The sequence below is a fragment of the Thamnophis sirtalis genome, unplaced genomic scaffold (assembly GCF_051295495.1).
Source record: "Thamnophis sirtalis isolate CommonGarterSnake01/CBP01778 unplaced genomic scaffold, rThaSir2_p1.2 scaffold_6, whole genome shotgun sequence".
Lineage (NCBI taxonomy): Eukaryota > Metazoa > Chordata > Lepidosauria > Squamata > Natricidae > Thamnophis > Thamnophis sirtalis.
Genome location: NW_028261386.1, coordinates 76,617,082 through 76,634,520, shown reverse-complemented (window position 1 = coordinate 76,634,520; position 17,439 = coordinate 76,617,082). Strand labels below are relative to the sequence as shown.

The window sequence follows — 17,439 nt, the reverse complement described above, 5'->3', positions numbered from 1 at the left end:
GACTCTTGAACACTGCAACCGTCATAACTAGGAGTCAATTGGCAGTCATCTGAATGTAAATCGTGTGCCCATGGAGATGCTGCAATATGTGAAAAATGGTCACAAGTCACTTTTTCAGTGCTGGTGTAACTTCGAATGGTCGCAAAATGAACTGTTGTAAGTCGAAGACTACCTGTATTTAGATCCAACCTCCCTCCGTCGGTCCGTCCGTCCATCATCTGCAACAGGGCTGCGCTTTGAAGAGCGCCCAAAAGAGGGCAGCCTTCTCTAAGCGCCCGTTGGCCTCTTTTTCCAAAATCACCCCATCGGCGGGAGATGCTATGATTTAGAGAAGCCTCTCCCTCGGGGCCGCGCCTTCTCCAGCGCCGCCTCAAGCTGGCAACCCGGTTGCTCCATCGCCTCCTTTCCGCCAAAACAAGAAGCGGAAGGAAAAGGAAGGAAAAGGAAGGGGCCCCAAACTGGCCGCGGCTTCTCTCCCGCCCTGGAAGAGGTAGGAGGCGCAGAATTGCGCAACCCCTCGGCTCAGCCAGAGAAGCCGCTGCCTTCCGACCGAGGCCGCATGGGAACATCGCGGGCGACTTTTCTCTATTGTTCTCCGGTCTTTCCCGAACGGGAAGACTATGGGTGTAAAGCCAACGCGGCAGCGGATTTCCAGCAGCTCTTCTGATCCTCGGTGGAAAACTGGATGATTAATGGATGCAAGTTAAGGCGTATTTTACTTTCGTCATCCCTCTGTAATTGGTTTCTTGGGAAGAAGTGACCCGCAAGAAAAGTTTTTTACTCTTTTAATACTCCGGGGATTCTCGCCGTCCCGTAAAGACTCGGGCTGCTGTCCTAAACGCGTTGGACCCCGCCAGATTTGCAACTTCCGAGGAAGGTAGGCAAAAGTGACTTGGCTGCTTGTAATGTAGGCAGCAATCCAGTGGAGATACCTCGTTGCGTCCAGTCACCAGTGACACATTACTTTATGTATATATTTTAATTAAGAATTTGGAACAGAAGTTAAAGACGAACAAGAATTAATGCAAAGTTTAAAATGAAAGAGACAAGGAAAAAGTCGCAAAAAGACAAATTAGAAGTCACTTGGGATTTCCTTCACAGCAGGTATAATTTACAAATACAAAACTACCTCTAACTCTATGGTTACAAAAAAACATTCTTTTTTTCTGTTTATTTTTTGACTAATCATCAAAACTGCAAGCCCTCAATTCATCTCTTTCCCCTTGTATCTATCTACTTTCAAGGAAGAGGGCTCCTTGCTCTGTCCATCAACAGGCATTTCAGCCATGCCACCTTTCTTGACATTACTGTTTTCCTTCCTTCCTTCCTTCCTTCCTTCCTTCCTTCCTTCCTTCCTTCCTTCCTTCCTTCTTTTTTTTGGGGGGGGGGGGAATTGTTGTGTTAGGAAATAGGGAAGAGTTCACAGGTGAAAGAGAATATCCCTTAGGCCAATTGCCAGGTAAAAGCTTTTTCTGGCATACCCTCCCCATCAAGTACTTGTCACTTTGTGCCATGACTCATCCCTTATGGTGGCTCTTGGCAACAGAATAGTTTCTGCATAGGCCATTGTAAGAAAACCTTTGTTTTAATAGGTAATGAATGTATCAGCCCTTAAATACAGAAAGGGCATAAATTTGGGCATAAACCTTCAATTTGATTTTCCAGAAATATTTTTTTCTAGGAGTTCCTGGGGTTTATTTTAAGGTTATTTGCCACAAAAGTAGAGTTGATTCCCCCCCACCCCTGGTAATACTTGCACTTTAAAGATAAATTTAAAGATAAATGTCGTGGATTTGCTGAGGATTTGGTGCTATTTTTCTTTGGCTGCTGAGCATATTAAAATCTAGCTTGACTTTCTTTTGTGTAAACATAACACACATAAGCAGTATTGTAGGTGTAGAGCAGGGGTGTCAAGCGCACGTCGTCACAGCGGCATCACGTGACCTATAGGGACTTTTCCCCCCTTCGCTAAACCGGGCGGGGGCATGGCCACCATGTGATGCATCTGGCCCATGGGCGTGAGTTTGACAGCCCTTGTGTAGAATGTTTTTTTTTTCCATAAAGATAATTGAATGGAGTTTCTAACAATGTGCAGGATTATAGTCTGGTCCCATTGATACTTTTTTCAGTAAAGTTCCACTTTTTTCAATAAAACTTGCTTCTTGCTAAATGGGAATGTCCATAGGATTTAAACCGTACTGTGCACAAATATTTTAGAAGTTGCAGAATTTAAATCTTATTTTAAACAGAGAATTGGTTAAGGATATGATGGTACTAATAGTCAGTTCTAGTATACAGATGTTATCAGCAAAGTTAAATTACCTTTACATAAACACATTTGCATGTCCAGATTAGATTGCTAGGTGCCTGGATTACTTTGAGAACAAAGGAAGGCTGGGCTGTGTATTTGGTATTAAATCTTGTTTGGCACTTGGAAGAAGTGATAGGTAATTGTTATGACTGCATGACCGATGAGTTTGGACCATTATACATTTTATACCTAGGTTTGCTGCATTTAATTCTATTTATCACATTTGTAACCATCCAACTACTGAGTTTCTAGAAGATGCACATTTTTGAATTGGATGTCTTCTAATCCATATGTCATTCTTGTTATGCTCTGTCTTTACATTGCAAAGGTAATTTGCTGTGGCTGGCTGTGATCATTTGCTGCGGCTAATAGGATCTCGTATATCACTCAAGAGTTCTTAGGAAAGGGTCAAAAAGTCATCTGCAGCTGACAGGAGGTCTTGAAGATTGATCACTTGACATACTCAAAAGCCCGCTGTTCATGTTTGTTACTCCAGCACATCATATAGTTTACCCTAATTGGACAAGATCTGTGTATATGTGCTGGATTCAAAGATCATGCTAAGCTGTGGTTTGCTTTAACCAAGGTTTTATGAAAAAGTCCAGTTTATATATACTGCTCCATGTTAAATGGAGGTTCACAAATCATGCTGAGCCCAAATCAAAAGTCCATGTAACACTTCAGCATGAAACCAGCTACTGCTGCAACCATGGTGGAACTATATTCATGTATTCAAGAACTATGGTTGCTGAAAATTTGTGGTTAATACATATATTGGAATACCACATTAAGTGGAGCAATATTTGCTTCTGATGGGTTGGGAGGTGTTTCTGCTGAAAGCTGTCATTTACCATAACTCAGGTATGTATGAACTTTATGTAACAATTGTTGAATAATTTTCTAAAGCAGCCTAATTATGGACTAGATAGCTGAATCTGAACAATGTTCTAATTCAACTCATACTTTAGTATGATTTAGTGTGATGGCTTCTTCAAAAAAACATTGTTAGCAAATAAATGTATTAAATTCCTGGTGACCAAGTTCTCATCCTCTGAGGAAAACTTGAAAGTGTGAGATGTAATTAGCTAGGAGAAAGACAGTGTGATAAGTTTATGTTGAAGATAGCACAGATTTTATTTTTCCCACATTTTGGTAATAAGGCCCAAGCCTGTCTGGTGAGAGAAAACTTGATTTGTTGAGTTTCTGCCTTATTTTGGTAGCACAAATAAATTGGTAGCTACAGATGCAAACTTATGCAGGATTTGCTTTTACAGACAATTTGCTATAGTAACCTAGGAGACTGAGGTTGGTGAGTAAATTAACATATCTTGTACTACATAGCATGTGAGAAAGATAAGATATGGAAATTAAGTAGTACTGAATGTAAAAAAAAGCAAGCTAGCCAGAACATAACAGTTAAAAGGAAAATAAAAATCTATATGTAGACTTTTGTCCCATGAAATAAATATGAAGCAATCATTGGATGTGTAAAAGTGCAATCCTCCACATTCTCTGAAGCAAGTCAGTATGTTATCAGGATGTAAATGAATAAAGGCTTTCTTGAACCGAGCTGAATTCCTGGCGACATTCATGTTGGTTTCTCAGCTGCAGTATAGAAAATGTTCCATTCATTGCAAATTAAATGTCCTTCATCACACGAACTTAAAACTATTTCCCATTCTTTCCCCAAATAGCTGACATTTTATTCTACTCAGTGGAAAGAACCCTGGGTTCTTTGTAGGAGGTGGAAAAATGCAAAGGGAAACCAGAGAAATTGGACTTTAAGACCACAAGACTGACTTCCTCTCACTTGCAGAAACCCAGATGTAATGTTTTTGAAAAGGTTTTAAAAAAAATATCCTCCTCTCTCCTCTCTGCCTGTTTTCAAGCATCACAATTATTGCTAAACAATACAATATTGACCCTTTTGAAGATTAACAGATACTTCTCAAAGTGGGTTTAACCACAAAGAAGTCACTCTTTTATTCTTGCAGATTTCCAAATTGCAACCTCATTTATTCTCTTTGTGGATGTATACTCTGTTAAATACAAGAACAGAACAAGATAAAGGATTTGTATCTGTAATTAAGCTTATTGTACAAGCTCATGCCTGTTATGAAACTGCTAGTCCTTGGTTTTTTAGCCTTCATCCTGTTTTTTACTAACACACTGTGCCTCCTGCACCTCCTTCCCCTTTCTTTAATTCTCCTGACATCTGGAACAGGTTTTTCTTCATGTCGTTTAGTTCTTGTGTTGTTTAGTTCTTTTCCATTTGTATAAAAGCTGTGTTAGTTCCCTTAGACTCAGTAATTGAGCAAAGGCTCAAAGATACAAGCAGCCTAAAATTCCACATCCTAAGAAACAAAGCATAAATGTAATATTAATGTATACACATGCTTTTTCTATGCAGTCTAAATTTGTTAGCACTTTACAGGATTTGTAGATTGATTACAGGGAAAAACAAGCCTCTTCTTCAATTTGGATGTCATTTAGTAGCAGCTTAATTAAAAATCCTGATTGCCATTTGCAGTCCCGTTCCCTGAATATGAAGTTGGTAAAGAGGAACAGCTTCTTACCTGCATTTGGTGCTATTAAAATTTGGTGTTTTTGTGATAGTACCAAAGTGCCGCTAAAATTAAACTTATGTTTTGCTTCTGCCCAATTTCTTCCCTTATTTCCAACTAGTATATTGTGTGATTTCTGAAGTTTCAGGATATTGATTTTTAAAATGGGATCCTTCTGAGGCTGAGTTCACTTGAACCCATCTTATTACCTTAATATGTGGGTTCTTGTTGCCTAATGTTGCACAAAAATATTGATTGTAATCTTTTCCCCTACTTCAGATCATATTCATGTTTTAAGTTTTCAGCATTAAAATGATTACAATATGAATCTCGAGAACTGAGGTTTGGAAACACAGACATGCTTGTTTATATTCATGGGATTTGGGAATTGGATTATAACACATTCGGCATATAGAGTATGCAACTAGATTCATAGTATACCGCACTTGGTATGTAGAGTTCAAGCACCCTTTCCATTCCATGTTAAGTGAGAAATTTTCAGTGAGATAGATAGGCCTGCAGCATAGGATATCATTTAACATTAGTCTTCAATCACACAATGGAAGATCTTGGTACTTAGACCCAGCCGAGACACCTACCTAATATGGAGCCAGCATTTGTGAGTCATCCTGTCAGTGGTGCCCTTGAAACAAATGCTCTTTAAATTACTTTTGTAAGTTGCCTAGAGTCACTGAGAGTGAGTTGGGCGGCCGTATAAATGTTCTTAAATAAATAAACTTTGGACAGTTGTTCCTCAGTTCTGTTCTACCTCTTATGGGGTACAGTGGTTAGAATGCATTATTGCAGGGTACTTCTGCTGCCTGCCTGCAGTTTGACAGTTCGATTCTCACCGGATCAAAGCTGACTCAGCCTTTCATCCTTTCAAGGTTGGTAAAATGAGGACTCAGATTGTTGGGGGCAATAGGCTGACTCTGTAAACTGCTTAGAGAGGGCTGTAAAGCACTGTGAAGCTGTATATAAGTCTTAAGTGCTATTGCTGAGTACCCACTCCAGGTCAGGAACAGATGAACCTGGCTTGTACAACATTGGACAATTTAGCTCAGGTTCTCCCTGACAGGAGCTGTAGAGTCCATGGTGGTCTCTTGAGTTTGGTTGCTTGCTTGCAGACATTTCATTACCCAAATGAAATGCACTAATGCGTGTGCATTTCCTCAGAAAAGAAAAGAGTCTAACCCTAATTGCTGAACTGAAAAGTAATGCTCTGAAAATAAGTAATAATAATAATAATAATAATAATAATAATAATAATAATAATAATAATAATATCCAAGCAATGCACACAATATGGTAAAGCTATTCATGAAACAATGTGAAGTTTAGACAATTTGTTTCCTTTAAGACATTGAATTGTATTGTTACAGTCCTTTTGATGTTTACATTTTAGAAAGGATAAAATATACAGGATAGTTATAGTTATTTTCAGGTGGTTCAAACAATAACACATCAATCACTCGAATTTGCTTTTACTTGTGATTATTTGTACAGGTAGCCCCTAACGTACGACCACAATTGAGCTCAAAATGTCTGTTGCTAAGTGAAATAGTCTGCCCTGATAGTCTTCAGGTATATTGATAGTGTAACTCCCAACCAGCATGACTATCTGTTAACAGTCCCAAAACAACTGGAAAATACCAGACAGGTGCAGGCTATGCTAGACATATGGGAAATCTGTCAGGGAGGGAAGAGGATACACCAGTTGTTAATGTTATGGCAATACAACTGCATGAGGTGTTCTTTTCTTATGTAGGTTGCCTCTTTGGTGTTTGCATGAGTCATTACTCTAGACTTGCCTTCTTCCAGTCAGGAGGCATGCCCAGATCAGTGATTCATCCCAACATGTTGGAGGTAAGAACATGGGAAGCTGAACTGGAGTTGTTCAGACAAACTGTCTATTTAATCCATAATTTGTTTTATCTGACTGACAAAAGCTTTCTCCATAGTGAGGGGGGAGGAGTATCCAGAATGGGTTTGACCTTATCCTCTCGTGATTGGTTTGAGTCAGATAAGCTCTTTGGGCTCCGCCCCCTGGAAGTGAGCCTGCCCAGTTTTCTGACTCAAAACGATCGTGAGAAGTTGCTCATTCGAGAGCTCCAGGAATTTACTAGGATCTAAAGGAAAATTCATTTGGACCCGTCGAGTTTTGCCTCCCTGCTTCACACACAGCCTCCTCCTGCAGGATTGGGACTGCCACTAGCCCCCCTGGGGCGGCAGGCTGCCCTGGACACTGAGGACATCTGAAGACTCTCAGTGAGAAGCTTGGCCGGGCAGCAGGAGGAAGGGCAAAAGCCTCTAGCAGGCAGCCCTAACCAGGAGGACGGGCAAAAGCCTCTAGCAGGCAGCCCTAACCGCTGAGGCTTGTAAGTCGCTGGAGCGCTCCGTTGCTCCCCTCAAGGGTTGAGTGATGAACCAGGGCTTTCAAACGCCCTGGAGCGCCCGTGCTGCCTCCACGTGGCCAGAGGATCATGAGGAAGCCGAAGAAGCTGTTCCTGGCCACAGCGGCATCGGAGGAGAGGCAGGAGGAAGAGAATCCGGCTGGGAGCGCACGTGGCAAGCTCTCAGGAGCTCAAGCCTCGCTTCAGGCACTTTTAAATTTCGCGCCCCTTTGCAAGCCGGTCGGCGCCATTTTGAAGCCGGGAGGACCCACGTGGTCCAAGATGGCTGCGCCCAGCAACTACCAGGAAGGAGAATCCCAGGCAGTTGCAAGCAGGGACTGCAGCCCCACCGGAGGGGCAGAAGAACAAGCACCCAGGTCAGTGGCTTCCCCAGAGACTGCCCGAGGAGGGGGGGGGAGAGGAAAGGCTAAATGCAAAACCAAGCACCTTTCCCCCAGGGCAGATCCAGAGGAAGGGAGGGGTCACAAGCCCCCCAAGCCCTCTAAATACGAGCGGAGGAGGCATAAGGCTTTAGAGAGACTTTGCAACCAAGCAGCCAGCCATCAGAACGCCCCAGGCAAAGGGGGGGAAAATCCAGGCACTCCCTTATCCAGCGGAGGCTCAGGGGAGAATCCAGCCCTGCCAACAAGGATCCCTATAGACACCTCGGGGCTTTGGGGCTCCACTCAGGGGTGGCAATCCCCTATCACCCCTACTGTGGGGGCAGCCTTGCCTACTGGCTTTCCCCTTTTGGGCAGCCCCCCCCCTGCTCAGGGGGGCTTCAGCCCCAACCCAGCGCCTCCCACAGGGGCCCCCAACTTCCAAGAATTAATGATGCAGGCTTTTCAACAATACATGGCTGCAGCATTCCAGCAGCCACAGCCTCAGGGGGCCCCCTCCCCCCCACCCCCAGGGCTCCTGAATTCCCAGAGGCCCAGGAGGAAGAGATTCACAGCTCCTCAGATTCGTCCCAGGAGGACAGTGACAATGAAAGTGAGGAAGGCGAGATCAGAGAACTCAAGCTATCAGAGGATGAAGGCATGCCTCCTCCTAAACCCACATTCACTGGGTTGTTCCAGCCCTCACTGTTTGAGTCCCTGCTCTTCAAGGCCAAGGCAACGGTCAAGCTAGGCAACAGAGCAGCGGAGGCCACACCCCAACGCCAGGGCCTCTCAGCAGAGAACATCTTTGATGAGCAGGCCATCGAGGCAGACACTGTTCCTACGCCCAAGACCTTCCTAGGCCTGATAAGGCACCAATGGGCATCTCCTACAAAGGGCCCCTCACCCTCCTCTTCAGACAGGATGTTCTTCAGTGTGAACCAAGAGCTGGCTAAGCTACTTGCACAGCCCACCATAGATGATCCAATCGTGGCTCTTCATACATCCACCAACATGCCTGGGGAGCCAGAGGATGCCTTGAAGGCGGAGGACAAGAAGGCAGACCTCACCTTGCAGAGGGGCCATCTAGCAGCGGCCTGGGCTGTGAAAGCATCCACCACAGCCTCTTTCATCATCAGATCTTCCTTGCTGTGGCTGCAGGAGCTACAGCAACGCACCCCCATAGCAGATGCCCGGTCACATCAGGACATCAACAGGCTGGCAGCGGCCATCCAGTTCTCATCGGATGCCACCCTGGCTGCAGCCAGATTTGCTTCCAGGGCGATCGCATCGTCGGTGGCATCACGCAGGCTGCTGTGGCTTCGACAGTGGCAGGTGGAGGTTCGTCACAAGTGGCGCCTGGCTTCAGCCCCCTTCACAGGGGACTCCCTCTTTGGCTCGGCTCTGGACCGGTTCCTGGTTGAGAACAAGGACAAGAGGAAGGTCCTCGCCACTGCCCAGAAGAAAGGCAGCTTCAGGTCAACTCCATACCCCAGACGCTCCTACTCCCGGGGTCAGGACTCTGGTTCCTTCTTTCGGGGTCAGGACTCCCTTAGGGGGTCAGAGGCAGGTTTCTCAGGAGGCAGGCAGTATCAAGGGGGATTCCCTGCTAGACAGAGGTACCCAGACAGACAGCAAAGAGGCAGGCAACAGAAGCGGCCCTTTCGAGGGGGCGGAGGAGGCAGAGGGGGGCGCTCCTTCCGCAAATATTAAAGCTAAGTCCAGCGTTCTCCCCATTGGGGGGTGCTTAGCGCACTTCGCTGACCGCTGGGACCTCACCTCCTCTGACAGATGGGTGCAGAAGACCATCAGGCATGGCCTTTCACTCGAATTTCTTTCCAGTCCCCCGAGCTTCTTCCGGATATGTCCGGTTTCTAAGAACCCGACCCGGAGGCTGCTGATGCAGGAAGCCATCCAACACCTGTTGGAGATCAGGGCGATCCAGCCAGTGCCTCCAGAGCAACAGGGTCAGGGGCACTATTCCATCCTGTTTGTCATCCCCAAGGTCTCTGGGGGCTGGAGAGCGATCCTTGACTTGAAACGCCTGAACCGTTCCATTCGCTATAGGAGGTTCAAGATGCACTCCCTACACTCTATCTTGGAGGGGGTTAGACAAGGAGACTTTCTCACTTCTATAGACCTCACTGAGGCCTATCTGCACATCCCCATTGCCCAGGATCACCGTAGGTATCTCAGGTTCTGCTACATGGGTCACCACTATCAGTACCGGGCCCTCCCCTTCGTGCTGTCTTCGGCCCCGAGGGTATTCACAAAGGTAATGGCAGCGCTGGCAGCGCACCTGAGACAGGTCCCGGTGCGCATCCAATGTTACCTGGATGATCTGCTCCTGCAGTCATCCTCCTTTAGGGGCGCTCTGCGAGACCTAGACATCACCATGACAGTCCTGAGGGACCATGGGTTTACAGTGAACCTAGCCAAGAGTCACCTCCACCCCTCTACTAGTCTGATTCACCTAGGAGCCAGAATAGACACCCAGGCGGGCATGGTCTTCCTGTCACCCGACAGACAGATAGCGCTTAGACAGCTAGCCTCCTCGATAGCCAGGAAGCGCAAGGTGTCCCTAGCCACTCTGTCTAAACTACTAGGCACCATGGTCTCCGCCATTGGCATCGTCCCGTGGGCTCGCCTCCACACCAGAGATCTCCAATGGTTCCTCTTGCCGTTCCAGCGAAGGCGCACGAGCTGTTCGCAGACCAAGGTACTTCTCCCGCTAGACGTCTCCCGCTCCCTTGCTTGGTGGACATCCCCAGCGATCACAAAGGGCGAAACCTTCTGGACACCAGACCGCTTGACGGTAACGACGGACGCCAGTCTGAGTGGGTGGGGTGCCCATCTGCTGGCTCAGATGGCGCAAGGAGAGTGGACTCAGGTGGAAGGGACTCACAACATAAACTGGTTGGAGCTCAGGGCGGTCCGCCTGGCTCTGTTACGGTTCCAGAACTCTGTCAGGGGCCAGCACATATTAGTCTTCACAGACAATATCACCACCAAGGCTCACATAAACAGACAGGGGGGGACAAGATCAAGGGCCCTCATGAAGGAGGCCAAACGTCTGGGTCAGTGGGCCGAAAGGAACCTCCGGTCTTTGAGGGCAGAACACATAGCGGGGGTGGACAACACCAGGGCCGCTGGCTCAGCCGGGCCGAGGTGGACAACTCAGAGTGGAGGCTACAGCCTGCGATATTCGAGGAGGTGGCCGAGCGCTTCGGGCGCCCGGAAGTCGATCTGTTCGCCACTCCCCTCAACACTCAGCTCCCGAGGTTCTTCTCCAGGTACCGGACACGGGGGGTGGAAGGGACGGACGCTCTGCGGAGCTCATGGCCCAGGGGTCTTTTGTATGCCTTTCCTCCCTTGCCCCTGATTCCCAGGGTCATACGGAAGATCCTTCAGGAGGGGGCGGAAGTGGTTCTGTTGGCTCCTCATTGGTCCCGGAGGCCTTGGTTTGCAGATCTCCAGTCTCTGTCGGTGGAGAGGCCCTGGAGAATTCCCCAGGAGAGGATATCCCTCAGCCAGGGGGCGCTGGAGCACCCGGATCCTCAATGGCTCCAGTTGACCGCTTGGCGGTTGAGCGGAGCATCCTGAAGAAAGACCTCTTCTCCCCTAGGGTGATAAGGACTATCCAGGCCGCCCGCAGGCCCTCCACAGAGCGCATCTATGGCTCCACGTGGCGGGCCTTTGACTTGGTGCAACTCCTGGGGTTCAACCCCATCCAGGCTACGGTGCCTCAGGTTCTGGACTTCCTCCAGGCGGGCCTGGATAGAGGGTTAGCTCCTAACACAATTAGGAGACAGGTCTCAGCCATCTCATCAGTTCTCCTGTGTGGCAGAAACCAGAGCCTGACGCACCACCCCATGGTCAGGCAATTCCTTAAGGGGGCCTCCAACCTCAGACCACCTACGGTACACAGGTACCCTTCCTGGGATTTACACAGGGTATTGGACGCTCTAACGGGCGCCCCATTTGAGCCATTACAAACAGTTTCCCTTAAGTTCCTGACCCTGAAGGTGGCCTTCCTGGTGGCCATCACTTCCGCCAGGCGGATATCCGAACTGCAGGCGCTGTCCACCAGGGAGGATCTCTGTGTCTTTCACCAAGATAGGGTGGTGTTACGGCTGGATCCATCCTTCATTCCCAAGGTGTGCTCCTGCTTCCATCGAGCCCAGGAACTGATTTTGCCCAACTTCTGTCCAGACCCTTCTCACCCATTGGAGAGGAAGTGGCACACTCTGGACGTTAGGAGGGCTCTGAGGATTTACCTCAGGAGAACCAGGCCAAACAGGAAATCCAAAGCCCTGTTTGTCTCCTTCCAACCAGGATCCCTGGGTAATAAGGTAACTTCCACCACTATTGGCAGGTGGTTGCGAACCTGCATTGCCACTGCTTACCAATCGCAGGGGTTACAGACACCAAATCATATCACAGCCCACTCCACACGGAGTGCAGCCACATCCACGGCCTGGGCCACACAAGCATCCCTGGCCGAAATCTGCAGGGCAGCCACGTGGGCTTCCCCCTCTCCCTTTGTTAAGAACTATAAGTTGGACTCCTTTGCCTCGGCAGAGGCCTCGTTCGGCCGCAGGGTGTTGCAGGCGGTTCACAGGGCAGGACCCGTGCCTCAACAGGCCTGAGTGGGGGACATATGGCCTCAGGGATCTCCCTCCCTAGGGACGCGCAGGCTTTGGTACGTCCCATTCTGGATACTCCTCCCCCCTCACTATGGAGAAAGGGCGTTGGTACTTACCTGATACGCCTCTTCTCATAGTGGGGGGAGGAGTATCCAGTCCCTCCCTGACTATGTTTGTACAACTAAGTGTTATGTTCATTGTTTATATTGTTATTTAATTATTGATGTTGAAGACAATAAAAGCAAAAAACTGAATCAAGAGTCTGGAGTGAATGATGCAACGAGTCGGAGAAAGCTCTTCGTCATAAAACTGGGCAGGCTCACTTCCAGGGGGCGGAGCCCAAAGAGCTTATCTGACTCAAACCAATCACGAGAGGATAAGGTCAAACCCATTCTGGATACTCCTCCCCCCACTATGAGAAGAGGCGTATCAGGTAAGTACCAACGCCCTTTTTGTATTAACTGTTTGGAGAAAAAAGTGAGGAGTAGGTGTATCTCCCCAAATTTCACCATTGCTGAGGGTCTTGGATTGTTTGCTTGAGATTCCTAAAGCAATAATTCATCTTGCTCTAAGTAGAAAGATCCGTATGTTTCTTTTGCCTGTATTCTTCGCATACAGAGCCTGTCATTCCGTACTAGATTCTTTTTGTTTGGTTTATATTTTGTACGGGGAAGAAAACTTCTAAGAAATTTGATGTAATGTTACAGACCTCTGTCTGTTTATGATTATGTATTCCCACATAATTTCTTTTGAGAAAGAGAGAGGTAGGGATTGCATAAAGACAGGGTTTGTTTAACTGGGGTTTGTTGAATAAACTGTGACTGGCTGTAATCACACATTATATTAAACCATAAATTTTGGTTAGCAGTGGGCAAAATGTCTGGGTTCATCCAAAGCAGTCTCTCTTTCCCCACCCCACCCTCTCTCATACAGCGACCCATCTCCCCAAGGCCAACTCTAAGGAGCACAAAACAAAATAGTTTACAATAGAATAGAATATCAGTGGCTTACGGTGGAACTAGAGTTGGATCCTTAGTGCTCTCTGAGTTTCGTTATTTGCTTGCAGATATTACATTATCCAACTAGATAACTAAAAGCACCACAACTTGATCCCAAAGTATCAAATATTCCCATTAGTCGAGAAATGTCTGGAGCCCTAGTGGAAGTTTCTACTGCTCCAGATTTCTCTTATTTATAAACACATTTACTTCAGTTTTTGAAACTCATTCAAAAATGTACTATTATGATAAGATCTACTGTTTCTAGAGTTGGACTAAAAAGATACAATCATATTAGTGTCCTGGAAAATAGCGTTGAACAGAGGTGAAGAGACTGGTCTGCAAAGCAGGAAGACAAGTTAAAATCCTTTCCCAATCCACATGGAAGCTTTGATAGCTTCTGCCTCTAAGGTTGTAAAGATCAAATAAGGGGGCAGATTCAGATCCCTTCTAGTAGTCCCCAAACATCTGCTTAACTAGTTGTGAGTTGAGGGAAATTCTACATGGAACCAAAGACAGAATAAACTCTTCCCCACCCTCTATTTCAGAAGCACAAGCCCAATAAGACTCTGAATGTGGTGGCATCCCCGTTTTTCAGCTGCTGATCGAATCACTTAAGTCCAAGTGAAATCAGTGGTGTTTTAGTAGCAAAATTGTGACCAGGGCTTCAGTCTTTGGGTGGAATTGGGTTCCTTGAATGGAAGAAAGGTTAGAATGCTTATGCCCTAAATAAAATATGGAATTTTAGACTTTGTATAATCTTTTCAATTTATATAGATTTTAATCAGATTTTAAGAAATTTGGGGGGGGAAGTATAATTTCTGTTCTGTTGTTTAGAGCTGAGCAGTTTCTCATAAAGAGGTTGAGCCAAAGGTTAGAGCAGCTAAACTTAGACTGACTCTATCTTAAAATCCCTAATTAGGGAGTTGGATGATAAATAGTTGCATGACCTCATGCAGCCATGATATAGTTATGTAACTTTGGCACAGAACTTTGCAACCAATCATATCTTGTGCCTATTATAGACAGGTTTGTCAGCAATCTTTTTCTCACTGCTAGAAGGATAACACTGGTCCTCTTTAAAATGGTTGTTGAACCCAAGTGAGTATGAATGATGAATGATGAATGAGTGATGAATGTACATGGAGACTCCTCAAGAGTTTGGTGAGATTTTCCAGAATAATTAGACTAGCTTCTTTTAAATAGGGGTTTCTGTCACTACCATTCTCTCAACTGATTTAATTTTATTGTTCATTTATATACAGATAGATTATTACTGATATTATTTGCCTTTCCACTAAATGTTCATGATGTTAAAACTGTTAAAATGTATTCTTTTTTTAAAAAGAGGAAATTAAAATAAGTTTATCTTCCTCAGACTCTGAAATCAGGTTTATTTGTTTTTGAGGGATAATGAGTGGTTTGGATGGTTTACTCATGGTACGTATCATTCTGAGATCTCAGTTGGAAAGTTTGAAGCTTTGTTTCAAAAATTTCAGCTTTTCTGAATTGGATTCTTCATTGTAGTGATTGTATTTTTGAAATCTCAGCTTTGATGACCTGAGGTGTAGGAAGAACAGTAGTTTTATGAAATCAATTCTCAGATGATAGAAATTAGTGTCTTCTGTTCACTGGCTTTTATGACTGAGATCCACAAAGCTCCATTTTAGCTCCAATCTTGCTTAACATCCTTTGGAAATGATTGCCTAGATTTCAATGATTTGAGGATGCTGGTAATAAAAGGTGAGAGAGGCATGCTTAGTTATCCTACAATGGGACATTTCAATTATCCTGGCATCTGGTGAAAATATAATTCTGACAAGACTTACATGTCCAACAAATTCTTGTCCTCTCTCGTCAGAAAAGGCAAGGAAAAACAGAATCTACTATCTTTTTTTAAAGTAAATTTGGTAATGGTCAGTGGTGAGAAGACAGAGCTTCTGTATTTTTATTGTTTATCTGTCATTTCTCAGTAGGGAAAATGGTGCCTAGTTCACTGTTGTGCCCTTGAGGAAAGGAAGGATATTGAGCTTAAGCTAAACAAGGAGAGGGTAAGAGATATTTTTGCTAATTTAAACTAACTTATCTTTCTCAGACTCTGAAATCAGTTTTATTTGTTTCAACCCAGGATATTGAATGAACTAGCAGACGTGATTATAGAATTGCTGTTAGGAATTGTTGAGAATGTGTTAGATTGGCAAGGTCCCAGAAGATTGGGAAGAGCAAATGTTGTCCACATTTTCAAGAAAGGAAAATATAGACCCACAATTTGATATCTATACCGGGCAAGATCCTCAAACAGATTATTAAAAAGCATTTATGAGCTCTTGTGTAGGCATGCTGCAATTAACAGAAGACAGTCTGGGTTTCTCATAAACAAATCTTGCCAGACTAACTTCACCTTTTTATTTGTTAAGTACGTTAATTTAGTAAAGCATGAAATCCATGGACACAATACATCTAGATCTCAGTAAAGCCTTGGACAGTCTTTCTCAAAAATCTTTGTTAATAAAATGAGAAAATAAGAGCTAAAGAGAAGATTCAGAAAGATCCAAACAGGTTGGAACAGTGTGCTGAAATGAAAAGGAGACCTTGTTGACCACAAATTAAACATGAGCCAATGGTGTAAAGCAGCTGCCAGGAAGACAAATACTATTGCAGGATATATTAATAGGAGCATAATGTTCAGATCATGGAAGACATTGTTCAGTTCAATTGCTCAATCTGCCCTTATCAGACCCTATTTGAAATATTTTGCCCAATTCTGGGCATCACAATTTAATAATAACCATGATAGATTAGAACAAGTTCAGAAAATGACAGTCAAAATGGATCTTGAAAATAAATCTTAGAAGAAATAGTGAAAGAGTCTGAGAATGTTTAACTTACAGAAAGGACTAAGGGACAATATGATAGTAGTCTTCAAATACCTGAAGGATTACCACACAGATGAGGTAGTGGATTTATTCTCTATTGCCCCTAGAGAGCTGAACCAGAGACCACAAGGAAGGAGTTTCAGGCTAGATATCAGGAGGAACTTCCTGCCTCTACAAGCTGTTAACCAGTTGGACACACTGACATATGAAGTGGTGAGTTCTCCTTCATTGGAGGTTTTCAATCTATTATAGCTTTATATTGTTTATGTTTTATATTAAGTATATTGTAAGCCACCAAGAGTCCAGTTAGAAGGAGGTGGTGTATTCATTGCAAATAAATGAATAAAGATGCTATAGTGAAGTGGTGGGAAATGATGGCCCCTTTATAACTTCTGGACTGCAACTCCCTTCCACTCTAGTGGATCCTACAGAGAAGAGACGATAACCACCAAGGTTCCTTCCATACTCTACTCATCTCTCTCTCTCTCTCTCTCTCTCTCTCTCTCTCTCTCTCTCTCTCTCTCTCTCTCTCTCTCTCTCTCTCTCTCTCTCTCTCTCTCTCCCTCCCTCCCTCCCTCCCTCCCTCCCTCCCTCCCTCCCTCCCTCCCTCCCTCCCTCCCTCCCTCCCTCCCCTCATATTTCTGAGTCTAGACATTTGGTGGGCATCCTGTTGGTTTACCAGTATCAGTGGGGAGACTAAAAACCCAAACTTAAGATTATTCAATTTACTAAATGTTCTCTTAGGATTTATAGCCAATCTGGAAATGAATTTTCAGTTTGTTGTAGCTTCAGTTTGAACTTCTCCCTAAATAAAAGGTTTACAGAGTGGAAATGTGCCAGTATCTAGCTTTGCACTTGCATAACCATGTAGCAGCAATTTCCCATTACTTTTGCATAAATTCAGTTACTGTGTTGACTATTTTCCTGGTAAAACAGAGGTTGCCTTGGTAACTTCTTGCTTAAATGACTTAAATACATTCTCTGTAAAGATGCATTGGAAAAAAGCTGATATTTTTGGTGGGAGCTTCTTTTGAACTTCAATTGATGCAAAATGAAGATTTGTATCTTCACAGCACTAAATCTTTCTGGATGACCTTTTGAATTTAGGCAGTTTTCTCATAATGATTTTGCGCCAATGGCAGGAAACTCTTCTGCCCCAGGAGTTGTTTCCTTTCTTGATTTTTAATAGAAAATTTGTCAAAGACAGAAGGGTTTGCTCCATCTTTTTGCTCTCACTGAAAACTTTTTCTCTTTTAATCATTTTCAGTGCT

The 17,439-nt window shown here is 44.8% G+C and overlaps 1 protein-coding gene across 3 annotated transcripts in view; it reads left to right on the top strand.

Annotated features, from left to right (window-relative positions):
* The first annotated feature begins 384 nt into the window (after positions 1–384).
* MAP3K4 (mitogen-activated protein kinase kinase kinase 4) overlaps positions 385–17,439 on the top strand; it is a 104,143-nt gene continuing 87,088 nt past the window's right edge. The window contains exons 1-2 of one of the 3 annotated variants that reach the window (XM_087718215.1): positions 385–877; positions 16,276–16,381. In XM_087718215.1, coding sequence (XP_087574341.1) covers positions 16,374–16,381 — 8 coding nt within the window. In that variant the 5' untranslated portion in view covers positions 385–877; positions 16,276–16,373. Of the gene's footprint in view, positions 1,105–16,275; positions 16,382–17,439 lie in introns of all 3 variants that reach the window. The other 2 variants (XM_087718214.1, XM_087718213.1) reach the window with 2 other exon arrangements.